This window comes from Marmota monax, unplaced genomic scaffold (genome assembly GCF_021218885.2).
Source record: "Marmota monax isolate L192 unplaced genomic scaffold, Marmota_monax_Labrador192_F-V1.1 WCK01_AAM20220418_F8-fsc00012, whole genome shotgun sequence".
Lineage (NCBI taxonomy): Eukaryota > Metazoa > Chordata > Mammalia > Rodentia > Sciuridae > Marmota > Marmota monax.
In genome coordinates, this window is record NW_026695227.1 from 31,260,684 (window position 1) to 31,285,742 (window position 25,059).

Sequence of the window (25,059 nt, forward strand, 5' to 3'; positions counted from 1 at the left end):
TGAGTCTAAACTCACACCAAGAACTTAACTTTTGGTACTACAGGAGAAAGTCAAATTAAGGAAACAAAAGATATATAACCAGCTGGGTGTGGTGTCGCATGCCTGTGATCCCAGCAATTTGGGAGGCTGTGACAGGAGGATTAAGACAGGAGGATTGCTAAAGCCAACCCCAGCAGTTTAGTGAGGCCCTAAGCAACTTTGTGAGACCTTGTTTCAAAATAAAAATAAAAAGAGCTGAGGATGTAGCTCTGTGGTAAGATGCCCTGGGTTCAATCCTTGGTATAAAACAAATACACACACACACACACACACACACAAGTCCAATTTCCAGAGTATTCCCAGTCCTATATTTACTCTTTACTTACTGTGATTGAATGGATGCGAGAGATTTTCTGAAGGTAGACTGAATATCTAACTGTAGCAATCTAGGAATATCTGGGTACCCACCCAGTTGGGCCCACAGTGAATGTATTGACATCTTCTCTGTTATTGGGTAGCTTGATGTAGACAGATCAGCATGCCACATGGCTTTCATCCAATCTTCTTGTCTGCAAAATCAAAGATCGTTAAGTGAAAGTGTCAAATGCTTTGAGTTCCATAGTAATCAAAATGAACTTACTCTCCCCTCTTCTCTTCACCACTACCTCGTTCAGTTATGTCCTCCCCTTACACTGAGGACCATTAGTTATGCCCACTATGACAGATAAATGGATAGAAAAACAGAATATGCTGATGTAGTTAACAAAGCTGCATTTCCATGACTGTACCTACCAATCCATTTTTAAGCTTCCTTCTTAGTGTCATGAAGTATGGAGCACATATATCATTTCCTTTTTCCAAAGCTCCTGCCTGGCATGGCACAGCCATGTGATCCTACTACTTGGGAGGCTAACGCAGGAAAAGTTTGAGGTAAACCTCAGCAACCTAGCAAGGCCCTGTCTCAAAAAAAAAAAAGTGGACACAATACCTTTATTTTATTTATTTATTTTTATGTGGTGCTGAGGATCGAACCCAGGGCCTCACACATGCTAGGCAAGCGCTCTACCGCTGAGCCACAACCCCAGCCCTCAATTTCTACTATTGCAAAGGACAAAAAAAAAAAAAAAAAAACAAGGGTTAAGGCTTCTAAGTTTCCTTATTAGATATGGTTAAAATAATTAGTTTCTTAGCTATTTTATAAGGTACTCAAAATTAGGTGTTAAATATTTTTAAGTAAAAATAGACATAAATAAATCTCTTGTTAAATTAGCTAAGGAAATTAATACTCCTGTTCCATATCATAATTATAGTGAAACAGAAGCTGTTGGGCATAACTTTAAAAAAGCATTATGTTTCACAGAGCAACCAAACAAAATTTAACATCAGTCTTTCTACCACATACCTAAATTTCTTGAAAGCATCAGACTTTTTTTCCTCTTCAAATAGTAACTCTAGGAATGGCTGTTGACTAAATTCAGTAGATGTAGGTATTTGATTTTTGTCAATGATCAAGTGGATAGGTAGACTAAGATTCAATTTATACTTCTCTTGGAGCTGAAAATAAATACATAAGAAAAAAGGAATCAACTTATCGCTTCTAAGCCTTTTGGCTTAGATCCAGCGTTTAAAAAAAAAAAAAAAGGAATCATGGGATGAAAAGGCCAGAATTTTAAGAAGGTCTTCTAAACTTACCTTAGACTAAACTATGAGTACTTCTTTCCTTTGGATTTGCAAAGCCTCTTCCTCCTCCACCCTATCTTCAACATACACAATTTCAGAGAGGGCAGCTATGTTATATAAAAACCTTGATGCTACTTAAGTGCTAATCCTAGTCCTCTCATTTCCAGGCTGTGAGACTTTGGATTACTTGCTTAATTTATCTGTACCTCTTTTTCTTATTTCTTTTTTTAATATTTATTTTTAGTTATAGGTGGACACAATATCTTTATTTTATATTTATGTGGTGCTGAGGATCGAAACCAGTGCCTTACACATGCTAGGTGAGCACTCTACCTCTGAGCCACAACCCCAGCCCCTCTTTTTCTAAAACAGGGGTGATAACATAGGATTGCTATGAGAATTGTATAACATACATGGAAGCACTTTATAAATTGTGATGCATATTCAAATGTAATGATAGCTAACTAACATTTAGTGAATACTTACTGAATGCCAGACACTGAGATAAGTACATTCCATATATCAGCTCATTTGGTATTTATAAAAAATTTATGAGGTAAGTACTATCATTATCCAAGTCTTACATATGGAGAATCTGAGGCTCAGAAAACTCAAGTTGTCCAAAGTCACTTAGCTAGTAGTAGCAAAACAGAGTTGAACCCAGTCTAATAGCAGAGTTAACCCTCTTTTTGGGGGGAGGGGTTTAATCAGGGATTGAACTCAGGGGCACTCGACCACTGAGCCACATCCCCAATTCTATTTTGTATTTTATTCAGAGACAGGGTCTCACTGAGTTGCTTAGCACCTCGCTTTTGCTGAGGTTGGCTTTGAACTTGGCAATTATCCTGTCTTAGCCTCCTGAGCTGATGGGATTACAGGCTGGACCACTGTGCCTGACTAGAGCTAACCCTCTTAATCACCATCCTGATTCAGTCAAGGTATTTATTTATAATCTACCCTCTTAATACTTTTGCTTTAGTTCCTGTCTCTTCTTTATGCCTTGATACTCATACCTCATATCATGTGGATTCTGATGTTAATTACCCCAGATCCTTATTCATCCTCTGAAATGCCTTAGACATTGTGTGATTCTTGTTAGAAAATTCATGTTACTGCCAACCTATCTTGCTTTACTCCATGTAGGCTAACCATATTTGCCAAATCAAAACTTGGGCTATATTCATTTTTTAAACAAAGAACTATAATATTTAAAATTAGTCCTTCTGGAAAATTTAGAATATTTGATTTGGATCAGCTATGATGGGAAGTCTCACTATACCTTCCATTTTCCAAATAATTTACATTTTGTAAAGCAATTTTTTTTAATCCTGAGCCACTGGGATTATAAGCCTGCAGCACCATGCCCAGGGTCAATATTTTGTTTTTGTTTTCATTTTGGTATTTGGGATTGAACCCAGGAGCGCTTAACCATTGAACTATATCCCCAGCTCTTTTTACTTTTTGAGAGACAGTCTTACTAAGGCTGGCTTTGAATGTTGCCATCCTCCTGCCTCAGGCCCCTGAGTCACTGGGATTACAGGTGTGTGCCACCATGCCTGGCTAAAGTAATCACCCCGCTAAAGTTAATGAAAGAAAAGGATATATACATATAAAAATATTCCTAGAACTCCAGGAACATTGTGCTAAGAATGCTAAGAATTTCCAAGCACATAATCTCAGGACAAAGAACCTTTTGGAAGGTCATAGTCATGCCCCAAAGCATATTGATTGTTATCAAAAGGATTTTTGGCACATAATGAGTAAGATGCAAGAGTATAGAATCTTCTGCATCTGGTGCTATGTAAGTAAGTTAAACCTTTATCTTCTTTGTAAATTTATTAAAATTGGTTTCCTGATAGTTTTGAGTAGAAAAGTAACCACTCGGAATCATATAGAAAGCAATGACTTCAAGAGGCAATCTATAGGCTGATGAATGTGTATTGACTAGGAAACAATTGAGCATTTCAGGAAATCTCTCCTATTCTCATCTTTTTGTCATCTAGAGATCCAGCAAGTATTCCTATTGTCAAGTATTCACTGAACTTCTAAATTGGGATAGTGGGTTAGATGGTCTCAAGATATATGTCCACCCAGAATCTACAAATGTGTCTTTATTTGGAATAAGTATCTTTTGCAGATGTAATTAAGAATCTCAAAATTAGATCATCCTGGATTAATTGGGTGTGTCCTAAATCTAATGATGTGTGTGTATGTGTGTGTGTGTGTGTGTGTGTTGCTGGGGATTGAACCCAGGGCCTTATGCATATGAGGCAAGCACTCTACCAACTGAGCTATATCCCCAGCCCTGACATGATTTTATAAGAGTCAGAAGACACACTGGGAAGAAGGCCATCTGAAGGCAGAGATTGGAATTATGTGTCTATAAGATAAGGAATATCAATGATTGCTCACAGCCACCACAATCTAGGGGAGAGGCATGGAGCAGGTTTCTCCCTCAGAGCCTGCAGAAAGAACCAACCATATGACACTTTGACCTCAAGAATTTCTAGCCTCTAGAGCTATGAGTAAATACATTCCTGTTTTAAATTATCAAGTTTGAAGTAATTTGTTACAGCAGCCTGAGGAAACTGATATACATGGTGCTTTCAGGTAAATGTTGTTTTCAAAGATTACCAGTTTTATTCTTGTTTACAACACACTGGAGAGAGAGAGAATGGAAAACAGGTTACCTGGCTAAATAAGGACATCATGTTCTTCAGGCACCGACTTCGTTTCTGCTCTAGAGACTTCTGCTTCTCAGTCCAGACCTGCATCACCTTTTTCTGGTAGTCATCAATTCTGCTCAGCATGATGTAGAGGTTTTGCATCTCATAATCTTTCCCAGTGTTTTGGATAGTTTTTAATTGCTTAATTATGTTGTATCTTGAAAAAATTAACAAGAATTAGATTGATATAGTTACTGAGCCTAATTCAGCAAACCTGTGCTCAGTTTCCTTGAACTCTCATCATGTCTAGTAAGTAGAGAGGTACGGAATGAGATGGGGGGCTTATTTAATAAGACCTTAATCTAGTTCCCTATATGAATAAACTTTCAGAAATCCATATGGCTATAAAATTTGCATGAACTCATCACAGAGTTTTCTAGTGTTATAATAGTGTTGCTTAATATTATTTCAATATGTAAAAATTTAATATGCCTATTTGTAATAAAAATTACCCTAGGAAACAAAATACTTATTTTTTTAGTGTTCATATGTATCTTACACATAGGAGGTATATATAACACAATTATGAAAAAGGCAATGTCCATGTCTTCAAAGCATTTACAACCCAGAATAGGAGAATATAAATTAACTGAGAAATAAAAGCAAAAAGTAAACAATTTTGACAAGAGAAATAAAGAAGGCTTTATTGGAAGGTGTCAAAAAGGATCTTCTTTTTTTTTTTTTTTTGGTGATGCTGGGGATGAACCCAGAGGTGTTCTACCACTGAGCTACATCCCCGAGCCTTTTTATTTTTATTTTGAGACAGGGTCTCGATACATTGCCTCAATGATCCTCCTGCCTCAACTTTTAGTAACAGGATTACAGGCATGTTGCCACCCCACCCAGCTTAAATAGGATCTTGAAGATTAGTCATAAAAAATATTCTTCCTTCTGTCTCTGTCTTTCCCCCTCTCTCTATAATGTACACCACCACATTTGGTTTCCTAAGCAGATGAGTCTTGCCATTCCCATTCTACAGGAGAGAAAAAGAATCTCTTTAAAGTTAAGCAATTTTTCTAAAGTTGCAAAATTAATAAATAACAGATTTGGGAAGCAAACCCAGATCTTCTATTTCTACAATAACGTGTGTGTGTGTTTTGTGTGTGTGTTTGTGTTTGTGTGTGTGTGTGTTGTGTTACTGGGGACTGAATTCAGGAGCCCTCTACCACTGAGCTAATTCACCAGCCCTTTTTATTTTTAAAATTTTTGAGAAAGGGTTTTGCTAAGATGCTGAGGGTTTTACTAAATTGCTGAAGTTGGCCTTGAACTTGCTATCCTCCTTCCTTAACCTCCCGAATTACTGGGATTATAGGCCATCACACCTGACTGCAAAAATAATATTTCTTGAAGTGTGGATCCTGACACCTGGACTAAATTATTTGAGGGACTACCCCAAACCTTTTGAATAAAAAATTTGTTAGTATGTTTTAGGAATCTATATTTAAACAGAAGCTGAGGGAAATCTTGGAAGTTTGGAAAACAGAACAGTGAAGAACGGAATAAGGGGAATCCAGGTTGAAGGAATGTTATAAAGGCTCAAAAATGAAAGCTACATTTTTTCAGTGGTAAATACTCTGAGATTTTTTAGACCATAGATATGTGATGAAAGGATTATAACAAAAAATGAGACTAGAATGGTTGGATTATTAAAGATCTTCAAAGGTATATCAAGGAGTTGTTATTTTTTTGGTGATATAGACCTATCAAAGATTTTTCTGAATATATATATATATATATATATATATATATATATCAGTAAGATTTATCTGAGGTTTTTTTTTTAATCTCTATAAAGTAACTTTTAGCTCTTAGGTCTCTTTGTGGGTTAATACTTTGGAACCTACTATATATGGATCATTTAATAATTAATTATATTTTAATTTTCTAATAAGCCTCTTTTTCACATCAGAGTCTTTTTCTTTGTCTTTTTTTTTTTTTTACAATACCTTTATTTTATTTACTTATTTTTATGTGGTGCTGAGGATGAAACCCAGGGCCTCCCATGTGCTAGGCAAGTGCTCTGCTACTGAGCCACAACCCCAGCCCAGAAAAGGGATTTTTAAAATCCAGTTCTGCCACTTACTAGTTGTGTAACTTGGGCAGATAGGATGAACCCAATTCCTCATCTGCACCTTAAATGAATAATATAAAGTTTCTATTTATTGTAGATGCTTTATAAGCCCTGTAGGTACATAACAAGTCTAAATTATTTATCATAAATTTCTCCTCAACTATGAAATAGTTCTCTTTTTTTTAAAAGTGGGGGAGAGAGAGAGAGAGAGAATTTTAATATTTATTTTTTTTTAGTTATTGGCGGACACAACATCTTTGTTTGTATGTGGTGCTGAGAATCGAACCCAGGCCACACGCATGCCAGGTGAGTGTGATACCGCTTGAGCCACATCCCCAGCCCTGAAATATTTCCTTAAACAATCCTAGATTAGACAAAAATTGTTTCCTTTAGTCTGTCAGTTTTTACTATTTCAAGAGTGCAGTTTTTCTTTACTAATTCTACCAACTGGTCTGACATGGATGGCATGGAATTATGCTGTTGAAATATTTCCCTAAATAGAAATTCTGCAAGTGAGTAGGAAATATTTGACTGGTAATTCCACTCTCATCTTTATATTCCTTCAAAACTTTTAGGTGGATGCCATCTGGTCCTGCTTATGCTTCTGAGTAAAGCTTTATTCTCTTTAAATCCATCTTCCATATTATTGGCATTTTAATTCCCTTGCTAAGAATTATTTGGTTTATCCTCTACAATGTACAGCATGAAATACATGCCATTTAGGATTCTCTTTTATCTGGCTTATCTTTCAGTCTCTCTCCCCCGCTCTTTTTTTTTTTTTTTTTTTTTTGGTACCAGGGATTGAACTAAGGACACTAAACCATTGAGCCACCTTCCCAGCCCTATTTTGTATTTTATTTAGAGACAGGGTCTCACTGAGTTGCTTAGTGCCTTGCTTTTGCTGAGGCTGGCTTTGAACTTGCAATCCTCCTGCTTTCTCCTTTATTTTATTTATTTATTTTTATGTGTGTTGAGGATCAAATCCAGGGCTTTACACATGGTAGGCAAATACTCTACCACAGAGCTACAGCCCCAGACCCTCCAGTCTCATCTTTAGCAACATCTCCTTTATTCTGTGTTCAACTGCCTTTCTTTGTTCTGCTATACTCTCTGACTTCCCTGTCTTACTGGTTCTTTGAGAGAGAATTCAAGGGTCCAGATTCTCAGAATCTGTACCTAACTATACCCTATCCTGACTCCTCTTCTGTACACTTTGTACAAATGCCATAATTGTTATTTCTACATCATACTACATAATCATCTTTTCATGTGGTGTGACTATCTCTGAATAGACTTCGAGATAGGAATTACGGCTTCTCCATCTTTGTATCCTTCCATCTCTCACACCTTGGGCCCAACGATAAATAGCTAATATTCAGAAAATGTAGATAAGGGTGGGGCTGGGGCTGTAGCTCAGTGGCAGAACACTTGCTTAGCATATGTGAGGCACTGGGTTTGATCCTTAGCACCGCGTAAAAATAAACAAATAAAATAAAGGCATTGTGTTAGTCTACAACTACAATTTTTTTTTTTAATGTAGATGAAGAAGAGACAGGAAAAGGGTTCAGGAATGGTGGGATGAAATTGACCAAATTATGCTATGTACATATATGAATAGACCACAGTAAACTTCACTTTTTGGTATATCTTTGAAGTGCTAATTTTAAAGAACTGTAAGTAAATAGAAGGAAAATGACTAGAGGAATGAGACTGGGAGAGGGAGGAGCAGAAGGAAATGGGGACTAAAGTGGAGCAAATTTTATTCCATACATATGTAATTATGTCAAGGGCTGGGGTTGTGGCTCAGTGGTAGCGCGCTTGCCTAGGTCGCGTGGCCCTGGGTTCGATCCTCAGCACCACATAAAAATAAATTTTAAAAAAGGTATAAAAAAAGAGGCATATATAATTATGTCAAAATGAGATTCATTTTAGTCGTTATAGTACTGTAGGATATACTAGGTATATATTATAGTATATAATGCTAAGGTATAGTACAACATTATGTGTATCTACACTGCACTAAACATTTAAAATGTTGATGAATCAAATGAGCCTATCTAGTAATAAATCACATTTAGTATCTTTGAGGATTTTCCTCAATATCTAAAGAAATGAGATGTCTCAGTATCATCTGGCCTAGTTTTACATCCTCACCATCATCCCTTCTTTTGTATATTTCACTGATCATATGGTAACACAATCCTAGAACTATATTTTAGCATTTAAATACAAAAATCTTCCTTCACAAATGATTCTACAAAACTTGTTTTATTCAAAAATAGCTTATATTACTATAATACTTCTCTTACACATAGTATTAGAATTATCTTCACCCAGCCATCCTTGTTAGAGAACCTATAATCGGTCAATATTTTATTCCTTTTACATCTGTTGGTGACTTTTGTTGCCATTTGTTTGTCATTTGTTTGTTTTTGAGACAGAGTCTAAGTTGTCCAGACTGGAGTTGAACTTACACTCCTTCTACCTCAGCCTGCCAAATAGCTGGGAGTATAGGCAGACACCACCATGCCTGGCCTTCTATTGATGATTTTATTATGGTAGCATTAAATATTTTTTTAATATTTATTTTTTAGAAGTAGCTGGACACAATACCTTTATTTTGTTTATTTATTTATTATTTATTTTTATGTGATGCTGAGGATTGAACCCAGGGCCTTGCACATGCTAGACGAGAGCTCTACCACTGAACCACAATCCCAGCCCCGGTAGCATTAAATATTAAAGAAGAGTTTTCTGGAAAAAAAAATGACCCTAAATGGGATTAACATTATAATTGTATAAAGCTAAATATTATTATGAAATATTGATCTGCCACCCCCAACCAGTGCGGGTAACTCAGCAAAAGAGCTGAATTAAGATCGCTCGTGTGAATTTGCAGAGACACAAAACAAAACATAGACACAATTTACCTTTATATAAGCTTCAGGGCAGCTTCCCCAGCTCTTAGCCTCAGACTCCCCAAAAGGGAGAGCAAGAGAAAATCCAAGAGGCTGATGAGAAAGAGGGAACACGTTCGGAAATGGGTTTTTATTGGGGGGGACTCTTGTTCTTAGAAAGTTCTATCCAAAAAACGGCAGAATGGGCAGTAGTACCAGGGAACTGGTGAGTTAACTCAACCCTAAGGGCACACCCCACAAAGAAGACCTCGTTGCTATTCCAGCAGGCCTCAGACAAGGCCACAACAAAAGCAATGGTTGGCCAGGGCCCGAGGCATCAGGACTGGAAGGCGTGGTCATTCAATGTGGCTCCCTACATTGATCCATATATTTCAGTTTTTCGTGATTTTACTCAGATAAGTTCATGTCACTTAGTTCTTCAAAATCTTCGGTAAATCTTGAACAAACCAGTTGTCATATAGTGTCAAAGTATTCTCCCAAAACATTACCAAGCCTATATAATATTAAAAGTGAAATCTGCAAACCTCAAAAGAACAGCTAAATTTACCATTATTTAAACTGTTCCAGAGCACAAAAGATAATCTTTCACATTTTTAATGATGCAAATCTAAAAATCAAGCCAAAACACGACAAAGATATGACTAGACCATAAGAAGTAAGCTACCTGCCAAACTTACTCCTAGTATCAATGGAAAAAATCCTTAATAAAATATTATAGAGTCTACGGTACTTTTAAAGAATGATACACCAGGAACAAATAGATTTATGCTAAGAATGTAATGATGGCTTAATGTAATTGAGTATGTTAATAGATCTAAGAAATAAATCCTGTGAAAATAAAGTATTAAAATCACACTTCATGATGAGCATGGTGGCTCACAACTGTAATCCCAGTGGCTTGGGAGGCTGAGGCAGGAGAATCATAAGTTCAAAGCCAACCGCAGCAAAAGTGAGGCACTAAGCAACTCAGTGGGACCCTGTCTCTAAATAAAATACAAAAAAGTGTTGGGATGTGACTCTGTGGCCAAGTGCCCCTGAGTTCAATGCCTGGTACCCCCCAAAATAAAAATAATAAAAAAAAATCACACTTCACAAAAAGTTATTTGACAGATTTGACAAAACTCAACATCTATCATCATCATCATCATCATCATTATCATTATTTTTGGCAGTACTAGGGATTAAACCCAGGGGTGCTCTACCACTGAGTCACATCCCCAATCCTTTTTTATATTTTATTTAGAGACATGGTCTCACTAAGTTGCTCAAACTGGCTTTGAACTTGCTATCCTCCTGCCCTAGCCTCATGAGCTGCTGGGATTACAGGCATGCACTTTTAAATACTCTTTAAGATAAAATTTTCCTGGAAAACAAAACAACATAAAGCCATGGAAATATACTCTTAGTTCTTACTCAGGGCAAGTGAAATAAAAAAAGATGGCCTTGTAGCTGTATCACCAATATAAATTTATTTTTATGGTTTATTATGTTGTTGTTTTCGTGGTGCTGGGGGTGAAATCCAGTGACTCATATATGCTGTACAAGTGTCCTACGACTGAGCTATACCTCCAGTTGGATGTCACCACTATTTTAAAGTACTAACCAATAAGGTACCAACCAATCCATAGGCAAGAGATTTAGATGTTTAAAATTATTATTTGCAAATGAAATTGAGATAGGGATTTAGGATAAAGAGAGAGAAATATTGAATCTTAAAGGAAACACCCACAAGACATTGAGATGTTAGAAAACATAGTTGTAAATCTTGAGCAACATGCCCTTGCAAAATGAGGAAAATTTGCAAGTGCAGAGAAAACTGGCATGAAATTGTGTAGTTCCACTCTGGATCCCCCTTCAGTCTGGCCCCTGATATATCCCTTCCATAAATATTAAACCTTCAGCCCACATCAGAGCTGCTTCTCAGTTATTTTTCTAATATTTAAAAAAAAAATTTAGGAGCTAGGGCTGGGGCTCAGCAGTAGCGCACTTGCCTGGCATGTATGAGGCACTGGGTTTGACTCTCAGCACCACGTATAAATAAATAAAAGTCTATCAACAGCTAAAAATTTGAAACAAAAATTTTTAGTAGTTAATGGACCTTTATTTTTAAAATTTGTTTATTTATATGCAGTGCTAAGAATCAAACCCAGTGCCTCACACATGCTAGGCAAGTGCTCTACCACTGAGCTACAACCCCAGCTCATGCTTTCTCTTGAGATAGCCCACATTCACCCTTGAATGTGTATCTATCTTCCTAAATAAACCTCTCTCTATGCCTTTGCCTGACTCATGATGAAATTTTTTTCTGTCACGTATGCCAAGACACTCTCTGGTCCTGAGTCGTCCCCCTCTCTTCTGGGAACTCCTTGGACACTTCTCCAAAAACATCTCTTCTCCTGTGACATCTCTTGGCACTCAATGTGAGGCACTGATTTTGTATTAACAAATATTTTCTGTCTTGACTATGACTTATTCTGTTAGTTACTGTAGCTATAACACCCTCCCCTCCACTTTCAAAGATCAAAGAACATAATCTCCATCTACCTCATTTGCCATCCCCTTTCTTGGGTGACTGGAAAAAAAGGCCATGTAAATTCAGGTGGCACTAAGATGACGGCTGAGGCCATCCTAGGGATCTGGTGAGAGTCCGAACTCTAAAACTGTGAAGGAGATCAGTGGTCATTTTTAAAGCCCTTTCTCTCCCTCATGCTGCATAGTGGGAATATAGATTTCTCAGCCTCTGTGGGACTTAAACAAGTATGTTCTTACTTTTTTTCTTCCTCCTTTCCTTGGACTAAAGCCCTTTTCTCCCTTAAGAAGATGAATGCTTATTTATAAAAGCACCTAAGAAAGACAGTAGAATGAATTGGACGTAACTTTCCTATGTTCATATATGAATACATGACCAAGAATGGGAAGTTATACTCCATGTATGTGTGATATGTCAAAATATACTCTACTGTCACGTGTATCTAAAAAGAACAACAAGGGCTGGGGATGTGGCTCAAGTGGTAGCGTGCTTGCCTGGCATGCGTGCGGCCTGGGTTCGATCCTCAGCACCACATACAAACAAAGATGTTGTGTCCACCGAAAACTAAAAAATAAATATTAAAATTCTCTCTCTCTCTTAAAAAAAAAAGTTTAAAAAAATTAAATAAAAAGAACAACAAAAAAAGCATCTATGATAGGAGAGTCCCTGAGGCCAACATACCTTGTTCCTGGTGGGTCAGAGGGAACACAAATTGCTTATCTGGAAAATGCATAAGAGGGATTGGTCTCCCAGTGTCTTGAGTACCCCTTCATTTTGATTTACCTGAGACACATTGTTGGAAGGACTTAACCTTGATGTGAAAAAGAAGCTACCTCCATTAATCACCACAGTCAGACCCAATACACTTAGTGGCCAATCTGACTCTAAGATTCTGCTATAAATCTCTCAGTCTTAAGTTTCAGCTAAAACTCAAATTCTGAGGGAGACCTCTTGACCTCACTCCCTTTTTTAAAATATCTTTGTACAGGTCTCACTTACATGCACCAGCTAAATTATTCTATCTAGGGGCTGTAATTCTATCAGGTAAACAAGGGACTTGTAAAGAGGTCATGCAAAGTCTGTGCCCTGTCAGGAGTCATGATTTACCTGTAGCCTTGAGAGATAACAGTTTCTTAGGCCTGCAGGCACCAGCTCTAAAGTTTAAATTCCTTCATTCCTACCGTGGTCAGATAACTCAGTTGGGGGAGGGAAATAGTTAATCTCACTTCCCCCTTAATTAGGGAGGAAGAAAAAAGAAAAATGTCAGTTTTAAAATGAGCTGCAATTTTCAGAACAGTGAGGGTTATGTTCCAAACATAAAGCAGGCCCCTGTTACATGAACAAATTTTTAATTAAAACTTACCTGACTTTGTCTTATCTCAAAGTACCTCTAAGCTCTCTACAAGGTTTTTGTGTCCTTGCTATTTAAATAATAAGATATTCTAAATTCTTTTTTTTAATTTTTTAATATTTATTTTTTAGTTTTCGGCAGACACAATATCTTTCTTTGTATGTGGTGCTGAGGATCGAACCCGGGCCGCACGCATGCCAGGCGAGCGCGCTACCGCTTGAGCCACATCCCCAGCCCAGATATTCTGAATTCTTAAGTGCACCTAGATTATTTGGATTTTAGGGATGTTCTTTTTTGGATTTTTTTCTTTTTTTTCTTGAGGTGTAGGTAGGGGTTATAAAGTACCCTGAAAACTGCATAACAGGAACAAGGACATTCATACTGCTGATAATTTGCAGACAATTTGGGACAGACTTGAAGGTCTGGTCCTGATAGACACAAAGTATACCCCAAAGATAAAGTATGGGACAGACTTTTTTAAAAGTTTGATCCTGGTTGGGAACTCAAAGACTACCTCAAGTCCTGTTTTCTTTCCAGAAAACCACATTGAAGGTTATGGGTAATTTAGGGTATATCCCTGAGAACTCACCCCTTGGGTGCATATTAAGTAATTGAAATTAGTTTAAGACAGAGGACTTAAATCAATTTTTTTGTCCTGTAACGACTTGGTCCCAATATAAATTAGAGAATGGAGGTTTGTTCTGTAAATGGGAAAAATAGATAGAGATCTGACTATCTGGTTTCCCCCTTCCCTCAAACTGCCTGTAAAAAAAGGTGGGGCTAATTAAGCCACAGGAGGTGGCACACGCCTGTAATCCTGTCACCTCGGGAGGCTGAGCCAGGAGGATCGTGAGTTCAAAGCCAGCCCTAGAAATAGGAGGTGCTAAGCAACTCAGTGAGACCCTGTCTCTAAATAAAATACAAAAAAAGAGGCGTGGGTGCTGGGGATATGGCTCAGTGGTTGAGTGCCCCTGAGTCTAATCCCCGGTACCCCAAAAAACGCTAATTATTCAAAGATGTTGTCTTAAGCAGCTTTTCAATGGCTAACTCTCAAACTCTCTTGGGTCTAAAGGAAAAAGAAAGAGATCTTTTCCTTTAAAAGATTTTTTTTTAAGTAAAATAAACAGTAATGATGGCTGACATGGATCTATCTCATGGATGGACAAGTGGCCACCTGAACCATTGATTCAGTGTCCGACATGATTGATAGACCTTGCCCCAGCTATTGCCAACTGTACAGATCTCCTCCTTCACCCAATTGGGAATGTCAGTCCTGACTTGCTTCTGGGTGAAAGTTGGTGTGTGGGACTGAGGAAGGCTTCAGACAATTAAAGGCAGCTGACCAGGGCCACTCCCCAGTGCCGCATGAAGATCTCAGGTCCAGAGTCTGACCCCAACAGCCCTAAAGGGTGCCAAATATCAACCACTGTCTGTTCTTTCTGTTACTGATTGACTTGGCCCCATGGTGGAGGGCACCCTCATTTGATGAATCTTGGATCTGAGATTAAGTCTTAGTCTGATCTGAGGTCTTTGGGAAAGAGGTGACCCATTCATTAGTCCCCAGAGCATGAGCTAAGCAGTCTCTCCCTCTTCAAAAATACTTCTACCTGGTGTCTGCCTCTTAAACAGGGATCCATTAGGCAAGATTACTGTAATATAACTTCATAATTAGACTGCCTTCCCTAGACCCTCAAGAGATTGTTTTTTTTCTTCTGTATTCCCTTTATCTGGTAGGAAAAAGAACAGAAGTTCTGTTTCATTTTATTAGAGTAAACTATCCTTTATCTCTCCTAGTTCACAGAGCCAAATTATTTACTTTCTCTATTGGGGATATCACCCAGAACACTAATGGGCTTTCTTCCCACTTTAATTGAGGAGCATAATATGAAATCATGTTTCTATGAGTATGAAGACCCAAAAGGACAAAGGGAACATGTAAGAAAGTTTTTAAAGGCACAGCTCGATGGCAAATATCCTCCCTTAAACTAAATAGTTATCAAGAAGTTAGTATCCTTCATTCTGAGTGAGGCCCAATTGCCCCCTCCAGTACCCCCACCAAAATTTATTAACTAATGATAGGCTCAGCATAGACAGACTAAGATTCATTATAAGAAAGGCATCTAAGAATTTCATGGGCTTCCAGGTTAACAAGTCACACAGAAAGGGTAGTTAGTCTAAAGGCTTGCACCTTTTTCATGGCCACTTATGAAGGAGGAGAGAAGTTATTACCGTGCTGGTAAGGCAGCAGTTAAGTCCAGAGATCATGGAAGGAGGGATGGAAACTGCTGACCACTATAGGCTCCAGAATCTGGGAGACATCACTTAGCCAAAGACAGAGGCTCCAGAATCTGGGAGATGTTCCCTAGCCAAAGAGACAGTCTCCATGGCACAGGTGTCCATGTTCTGTTCCCTTTTGTTCTTTTTTGGTTGTTGTTCAGAAGGGAGCCTTGGCCTCAAAAATAATACCAGGGAACAACCTAATCATAGTTGAGAAAAAGGAAATGCCTGATAATTTTCTGCATCCAAACCTAGCCTGATTACCAAGTAGGAAAATAGAGGAATAGCCTCCAGAGGGAAACATAAACTATAACACCACACCATAAGAGACTGGTTTTACAAAAAGGAGACAGATAAACATGATCAAAAATGCCCTATGTATGAGTTGTTGCCTTCCATGTTCAAAACAGCAGCTTTCTCTACTCTTTAACTGCCTATCTGATACACATCTAAAATGTAAGCCACATGAGCAAGTGCCCAAATCAGTTTAAGACCAGAGAAGGAAAGTGTAACTTTTAAATCCAAGCTACTATGGGACATAAAAGACTTTTTTCTCTTTTATTGTGCTCTGAGATTCTGCTCTTTCAGTAAGTTCCTCCCTAATGCTAAAGAACAGGAGAGATTTGGAAGACAGAAAGAAATAAAGAGAAGGGAAGAGGCTATCCCTCCTTCAAGCAGATGTCATTGGATGAATAGAGAGATGTAAAGTTAATCTCATTCTCCCACCAGTCCTTGAGAGTCACCCTCTTCCGCATTGCTTGTGGAAATGGTTGGTAGAGTATATCTTAAGATGCCAGTGAGATACAACATGTTTTAAGGACACTATGAGAACTTGTTTGTAAAATATATTTCTGAATTAGATATAATGAATATATTCTATAGAAAACTCTATCAATTAAAGTTTATTCTCATTTTCACATCTTTTTTAAAATGATGTTTAATATTTTATTATAGTTTTTTTTTTTTGTGTGTGTGTGTGTGTATGTGTGTGGTGCTGAGGATTGAACCCAGGGCCTTGTGCTTATGAGGCAAGCACTCTACCAACTGAGCCAAATCTTCCAGCCCATCATTTTCACATCTTTATACGTAGTGTTTTTAAATTATAAAAAAGTAGACACCCCATTTACACATTATATTAACTATGTTCAGTTTGGTCCTTATGGTTGTTAAAATTAACAAAATCATGACTTCAATATTTTATAACTCTGAAGAAAATATAAAAATTTAAATATATTAAAATGAATGTGTGGAACTGAGGAAAGCTTGAGATAATTAAAGGCAGCTGACCAGGGTGTAAGTTTGGATATAAAAGTGGGTACCTTATTGTCTACAGGCAGTGGCAATAGAAATCATTTTTTTAAAATGTGTTTCTTTTTTAAATTATTTTTTAGTTGGAGTTAGACACAATACCTTTATTTTATTTATTTTTATGTGGTGCTGAGGATTGAACCCAGGGCCTCTCACATGCTAGGCAAGTGCTCTACTGATGAGCCACAACCCCAGCCCCTTAAATGTGTTTTTTAAAATTTGTTTTCTGTATCCGAACCTGGCCTGATTACCAACTGGGGGAATAGGAAAATTGTCTCCAGAGGGAAACATAAAATATAACACGTTTGTCTATAGCATCTAACATAAAACCTTCTAATGAAATGACAGATTCTCAAATATTGGTAAAAACAACAACAACAACAACAAAAAGAACAGGAGAGAGAGATAGAAGAGATCTGGAAAGGCTAGCTGTGCTAGGTCCTCAACCTTTTGAGGATCCTTAAGCGGTCTGCATTCTATTTTGGAATAACACAGCAGGTATTACCCCAAATCACTGAGATTCAGCTTCAGGAAGCCGATAGGATAAACCTGGAAATATCAGGGGACACCCTGCTACTGGAGGGGTTTCCTCTTCTCTCCTCAAAAGTTGGGCATAGGGAAGGAAAATTGAAAGATCCCATATGTACAAATTTTCTTTACCTTGAGAACCTTTTTCTTTAGGAATTCATGAGCTCCCATGTCCTTTAAATACCTGGACTGACTCTATTCTGATCCAAAAGTGATCTCTGGTCTGATGGAGATGTTCTGCATGCTTCTTTACTAGAGTAATTATGGCCATGAACTTGTGCTCTTTTTTTTTTTTTAAGCTCATACTTTTTGTGGTAAAGTCACATTTTTTAAAATTTATTTTTTAGTTTTAGGTTGGCACAATGTCTTTATTTTATATTTATGTGGTTCTGAGGATTGAACCCAGTTCCTCATGCATGCTAGGCGAGCGCTCTACCACTGAGCCACAACCCAGCCCCCCCCGCCCCCGCCATTTTGTTCTGCTTAGTCTTGTTTTGTCTAATGTAGAGTTTTTATTTTTAGCTCTATCTGTTTTTTCTTCTGTCTTTTCAGAGGCCAATTATTCAAGGGAAAGCTCAAAAATTTTTGTTTTTTGTCAGTTTTTAATGTATATTTATGTGCAACTGTATAGCATATGTTTTGGTCCCAAAATTAGCATATAGATAAATGAGTGCTCATAAGTTAAATTTTAAAAAAGAAAGAAATGGATCCAAGTGTCTTTTAGGTCACATGACTTAAGCCTTTAAGAAAAAGTTCAATTTAAATTGGCTAACCAGATAAGATTAAAGATGTTTTTCTAAGTGGTCAGGAATTCAGTAAAGTGCCAATTCCTATAAAATGTTTGAAGTATAATGTCCATTGCTTCTAGTCTTTTTCTTGAGCAGGGAAAAGATGACTTATACTGTTAACTACACGAGTCTGATATTCTGGTTTTCATGGGTAACCTAAAGCTAATAGTTAAAAAAAAATGAATAAATTAGATTAATATAAATGGGATTAGGGCTGGGATTGCAGCTCAGTGGTAGAGCACTTGCCTCGCATACATGAGACCCTGGGTTCAATCCTCAGCACCACATAAAAAATAAATAAATAAAAATAAAGATATTGTGTCCATCTACAACTAAAAAATACATATATTAAATAAATGGGATTAATCTTCATGAATGTGGGGGGGGTTTGCTTTCATAAATGAGGGATGATTTCCTTCTTTTTTTTGTTTTAATTAGTTACACATGACAGTACAATGATCTTGACATATCATACATTTGAATCAGATGGGATATAAATGTGTTTTTGTTAGAGGAGACTTCTTTTTTTTGTTTTAATTAGTTACACATGACAGTACAATGATCTTGACATATCATACATTTGAATCAGATGGGATATAAATGTGTTTTTGTTAGAGGAGACCTCCGATTAAATTGCAAAGTTAAAATTACTACTAAAACATCAACTGCTAAATATAAATTCAAGTACTCTTTAGGATTACTTTGTTTCTGGGTCTTTAGTGAAAACAAGGTTACTAAAATTCTAGCAGGTGTAATTTTATATGCAAAGAATACAAAATGTTTCAGCTGTGTTTCAATTAAAGTATTATAAATAGCATAATATATTTCATCTTATTAGGAGTAATTGGAAAAATTCAGAAATTTCATAAGGATTGTTTCAGAATGTAAATTTAAGAAAAGGTCAGCAACTAGAAAAGAAATACAAGAAACTTCTAAGTATGGAACTAATATATTTGTCCAAGTTTTGTCTAAGTACTATGTAAAAGATTGTATTATTACAAAAATGAGATGCATTTATACATCAGATAATAAGTCTATTTTTGATCATCAACACAGTTTCCTAAACATACAAGAGATTTAAAGTTATACTTTGATTTCTGTCACTGCCACTAACCTATGCAGACCTGTGGTTACAGTTACCCTATACTAAGGATTATAAATTTTTCTTTAAAAGTTAAACTTGGGCTAGGTACAGTGGTGCACACCTATAATCCCAGTGGCTTGGGAGGCTGAGGCAGGAGGATTGCAAGTTCAAAGCCAGTGGATGAAAGTGTTTAGATGTAAAATCATATTTAAAAGCCTGGGGTTCCTCAATGTGGAAAGAGAAAATTAAACACAAGTATACAGTGAAACATTTTTCAACAAAACTAACTTAAGCTTTGAAATTAGAAGTTCTGATTATAGGTTGAAGAAGTTTTCCTTTTGTACTTTGTTCCAATCCTTCAGTTTCCAAATGAATTTGACCTCCTAAAATATAAATTTTAAGAGAACAGGGGACTTTGTTTTCTTTCCTGGGGTATCCCTAGCACCTAGAGCAATGCTTGGCACATAATAAAGATGTATTGGATAAATTATGTAAGCTGTTCATAAAATTAATGATAGCCTTTTCTGATATTATGGGTATTTTTAGTTATAGGTGGACACAATATCTTTATTTCACTTCTATGTAGTACTGAGGTTTGAACCTCACGTGTGCTAGGGGAATACTCTAACACTGAGCCACAACCCCAGCCCCTAAATTTGGCATCCTATAATTTGAGATTAAAAATTTCTTCCTAAATAATAGGTTAGTAACCTCAAACACAAATTTTAGAATAGCAAGACAATTGTTATTTACTTTGACCCATTTCTGATATTTGAAATTTTAAAAAATCAAGACCAGCAGCAAAATTGCTATAACATCTTGTATATAACCTGTCATTTCCCATTTTAAAATCATACATCTCTGGTGAACTGAAGATGACAGAGATTCAGAATAACTGTCAAGCATCTCTAAGCTTTTCAAGTTGATATTTTGGAGATCATCTATAATATCCACAAAATATATCTTAGAATCTCTACTAGAGATATAAATAGATGAAATGGATCAAGTTATATATATATTTTCCTTTCTCCTTCCCCTCTCCTCCTCCTCTTCTACTTCTCTTCCTCCTCTTCCTCCTCCTCTTCTTCTTCCCTTCCTCCTCCCCCTCTTCCTCCTCCTCCTCCTCCTCCTCCTTTCCCTACCCTTTTTATTTTTAGATAGTCTTGGTAAGTTGTTGAGGCTGGCCTGGAACTTGTGATCCTCCTGCCTCACTGCCTCAGCTTCCTGAGCATCTGGGATTACAGGGGTGTGTGTGTGTGTGTGTGTGTATATATATATATATATATATATATATATATAAATTTCTTATTTCCTAAAAAATATATCTACTGGTTCTGGGGTTGTGGCTCAGTTGTGAGGATTTGCCTAGCATATGAGAGGCACTGGGTTCAATCCTCAGCATTGCATATAAAAAAATATAAAGGTCTATTGACAACTAAAAAATACACATTTAAAAATAATCTGTTTTTGCTATCTTAAAATTTTTAAGTTGTAGAAGGATACAATACCTTTACTTTATTTCATTTTTTATGTGGTGCTGAGGATTGAACCCAGTGCCTCACACATGCACTGAGCCACACTGAGCCACAACCCCAGCCCCTGTTTTTGCTATCTTAAACAAGTTTCCATCCCACAGAACTTCTATAAGAATGCTTTAAAGCATATGATCTGATAAATATGAATATACTTCTAGGCAATGAGGGGGAGTGTTTGAAATCAGAACTGTACCAGAAAACTGGATATGATAATTACATCTACCTGGCATGCTGGATCAGGCTATAGGCAATGTACTTGCGGAACAGGTATCCCAGCCGAATATTGTTCCTATGAAGTGTCTCAATTATGAGATTCCTAGCCATTGTATGTTGCTGCGAAGGGAGTCCAGAAGTTTTTGTGGCCTGATTTAATAGTATCAGATTCTTCCTCTGAGCCTCTACATCAACAAAATATCTCTTTTCTTCAAGCTCTTGGGGAGAGGAAGGGGGCACTGTCACCTTTGGTTTCTTGATGCCTAAAACTGAAGGCAGAATCCAGGGCTTGTCTATAGGAGGGAATCGAGATTTCTGGTCCCACTGAGCAGGTAAGATCTGTGATATTTTGGGTAGTTGAGTTATTAGAGAAGGTAGTGACATTTGAGGTTTCATGAGAGGTGGAAAGGCCTGCCCATCAATGTGAGGGGTTTGCAATATTGGTATCCTATAATTGGTGAGATGGGACTGAAATGTTTCAAATGGTCCCATGGCAGAAGTATCTTGGAGCATCTTGGTTTCTTCAGAAGTGTCAGAGACCTCTGATATTTGGGCCTTCTTAGTGGTGAAAGGAGCTTGAGATACCTTAGAATCTGGAGCACTTGGATGAACCAAAGCTGGTTTAGATTTCAAAGAAGAAATAATTGCTGATCTTTTCTGAGCAACAGAAGAGGACAAAACTCCCTGGGGCTTTTCAGGGGCTGTTGGAGGCCAGAATGTGGAAGGATGTCTGGGAGTGGAAGGGACCCATAGTGGTGAAACTTGCCCGGGAATAATCCATGGTGCCAGTTGCTGCCCAAAGAGAGAAGAGGTCTGCAGATAGGGAGAGGGCTCAGGGGTGGCAGAAGGCCAGAGTGCCTGGGGCTGCTCCAAAAAGCTGGGTCCAGATTCCTGAAGCTCCCTGGGGATGGAAGAGGCTTCAGGAACCAAGGGCTTTCCAGGAGACAGAGGATCCCGGAGTTTGGGGATCTGTCCAAAGGTGGATGGGAGTCTTGATATAAGAGGTTGCCTGGGAGTGACAGGGGTCTGCAATATCAGAGGTGGCCGGGGAGTCAGAAGGCCCCTAGATATGAAGAACTGCCTAGAACTAAGGGCCTCCTGTTCAAGGGGCTGTCCTGGAATGGGAGGGACCCAAGATATTGGGAGTTTCCCAAGATTGGGAGAGATCTCTGGTGCTGCAGACTGTGCAGGAATGAATTGACCTTTACCTACCAGAATCTGTTTAGAGGTAGGAAAGATTTGTGGTGCCAAGAGCTTTCCTGGGCCAGAAGGAATATGCATTCCTTGGCCTTTCCTAGGACTGCCAGGGCTTGGAGATAGTCTTGATGGAATGGATTGTTTAGTGGGGAAAAAAGTCTTCAATTCATGAAATGGTCTAAGAGTGGAAGGAGCCAATGTGGAGAGCTTTTCCAGGGTGAGAGGAGTGCCAAGTGCCTGGGCCGGCTGGAGGGAGGGAGTGACCCTCAATGCATGGAACTGCTCCAGGCTAATAATGTTTGATGCCCCTTGAAACTTTTCTGGAGTGATAGAAACCCTCAATTTTCTGGCCTGTTCTTCAGTAAGAGGGACTTCTAATGCCTGTGCTAGCTTGGGGGTGTGGGTGATGCCTACTGCCTGACCAGAAGGGAGAGGGGGCAGCAATGCCTGAACCTGCTCAGGAGTGAGAGTGGCACCAAATACCTGAGCTGATTGAGGGGAAAGAGTGACAGTTTGAGCATGGGCCTGCTGAAAGTTAAAACTAATCCCCAGGTCCTGTGCCTGCTGTGGAGTGAAAGGGACCCTCTGTGCCTGGGCCTGCTGAGGGGTGAGAGTGATCCCCTGTGCCAGCGGTTGCTGAGGGGTGGGAGTGAACCCCAAGTCTTGGGCCTGCTGAGGGGTGAGAGTGATCCCCTGTGCCTGAGCCTCCTCAGAGGTAAGAGTGAACCCCAAGTCTTGGGCCTGCTGAGGGCTGAGAGTGATCCCCTGTGCCAGGGCTTGCTGCAGGGTGAGAGTGAACCCCAAGTCTTGGGCCTGCTGAGGGGTGAGATTGATCCCCTGAACCTGGGCCTGCTGAGAGGTGAGAGTGATCCCCAGTACCTGTGCCTGCTCAGGGGTGAGAGTGATCCCCTTGGCCTGGGTCTGTTCAGGGGCTAGAGTAATCCCCAGTTTCTGGGCCTGCTCAGGGGTGAGAGTGATCCCCTTGGCCTGGGCCTGCTCAGTGGTGAGAGTGATCCCCAGTGTCTGGGCCTGCTGAGGGGTGAGAGTGATCCCCTGGGCCTGGGCCTGCTCAGGGGCAATAGTGATCCCCAATGCCTGGGCCTGCTGAGGGGTGAGAGTGATTCCCTGTGCCTGGACCTGCTGAGGGGTGAGAGTTATCCCCTTGGCCTGGGCCTGCTCAGGGGTGAGAGTGAACCCCAGTGCCTGGGTCAGCTCAGGGGTGAGGGTGATCCCCTTGGCCTGGGCATGCTCAGGAGTGAGAGTGAACCCCAGTGCCTGGGCCTGCTCAGGGGTGAGGTTGATCCCCTTGGCCTGGGCCTGCTCAGTGGTGAGAGTGATCCCCAGTGCCTGGGCCTGCTCAGGGGTGAGAGTGATCCCCTTGGCCTGGGTCAGCTCAGGAGAGAGAGTGATCCCCAGTGTCTGGGCCTGCTGAGGGGTGAGAGTGATCCCCTGGGCCTGGGCCTGCTCAGGGGCAATAGTGATCCCCAATGCCTGGACCTGCTGAGGGGTGAGAGTGATCCCCTTGGCCTGAGCATGCTCAGGTGTGATAGTGATCCCCAGTGCTTGGGCCTGCTCAGGGGTGAGGGTGATCCCCCGTGCCTGGGCCTGCTCAGGGGTGAGAGTGATCCCTAGTGCCTGGGCCTGCTCAGCGGTGAGAGTGGTTCCCAGTGCCTGGGCCTGCTGAGGGCTTAGAGTGATCCCCAGTTCCTGGGCCTGCTCAGGGGCTGTAGTGATCCCCATTTCCTGGGCCTGCTCAAGGGTGTGAGTGATACCCATTTCCTGGGCCTGCTGAGGGGTGAGAGTGATCCCCTGGGCTTGGGCCTGTGCCTGCTCAGGGTTGAGAGTGATCTCCAGTGCCTGGGCCTGCTTAGAGGTGAGTGTGATCCCCTTGGCCTGGGCCTGCTCAGGGTCAAGAGTGATCCCCTTGGCCTGGGTCTGTTCAGGGGCTAGAGTAATCCCCAGTGTCTGGGCCTGCTCTGGGGTGAGGATGATCCCCTTGGCCTGGGCCTGCTCAGTGGTGAGAGTGATCCCCAGTGCCTGGGCCTGCTCAGGGGTGAGAGTGATCCCCTTGGCCTGGGTCAGCTCAGGGGCGAGAGTGATCCCCTGGGCCTGGGCCTGCTCAGGGGCAATAGTGATCCCCAATGCCTGGGCCTGCTGAGGGGTGAGAGTGATTCCCTGTGCCTGGACCTGCTGAGGGGTGAGAGTGATCCCTTTGGCCTGGGCATGCTCAGGAGTGATAGTGATCCCCAGTGCCTGTTCCTGCTCAGTGGTGAGGGTGATCCCCCGTGCCTGGGCCTGCTCAGGGGTGAGAGTGATCCCTGGTTCCTGGGCCTGCTGAGGGGTGAGAGTGATCCCCTGGGCCTGGGCCTTCTCAGGGGCTAGAGTGATCCCCAGTGTCTGGGCCTGCTCCAGAGTGTGAGGGATCCCCACTTCCTGGGCCTGCTCAGGGGTGAGAGTGATCCCCTGGGCCTGGGCCTGGGCCTGATCAGGGGTGAGGGTGATCTCCAGTGCCTGGACCTGCTCAGGGGTGAGTGTGATCACCTTGGCCTTGGCCTGCTCAGGGATGAGAGTGATCCCCAGTGCCTGGGCCTGCTGAGGGGTGAGAGTGATCCCCTGGGCCTGGGCCTGCTGAGGGGTGAGAGTGATCCCCTGGGCCTGGGCCTGCTGAGGGGTGAGAGTGATCCCCAGTGCCTGGGCCTGCTGAGGGGTGAGAGTGATCCCCAGTGCCTGGGCCTGCTCAGGGGTGAGGGTGATACCCTCAGCCCTGGCCTGCTGAGGGGTGAGGGTGATCCCCGTGGCCTGTGCCTGCTCAGGGATGAGGGTGATCCCCTGTGTGTGGGCCTGCTGAGGGGTGAGAGTGGTCCCTTGTGCTTG

General features: G+C 40.3%; 1 protein-coding gene across 1 annotated transcript in view; it reads right to left on the reverse strand.

Annotated features, from left to right (window-relative positions):
- Positions 1–361: 361 nt before the first annotated feature.
- Positions 362–25,059, reverse strand: part of Fam186a (family with sequence similarity 186 member A) — a 67,335-nt gene continuing 42,637 nt past the window's right edge. The window contains exons 5-10 of the mRNA XM_046435909.1: positions 24,727–24,990; positions 24,301–24,648; positions 20,999–23,934; positions 4,350–4,542; positions 1,382–1,533; positions 362–548 (exon numbers count right to left, since the gene is read on the reverse strand). Coding sequence (XP_046291865.1) covers positions 362–548; positions 1,382–1,533; positions 4,350–4,542; positions 20,999–23,934; positions 24,301–24,648; positions 24,727–24,990 — 4,080 coding nt within the window. The remainder of the gene's footprint in view (positions 549–1,381; positions 1,534–4,349; positions 4,543–20,998; positions 23,935–24,300; positions 24,649–24,726; positions 24,991–25,059) is intronic.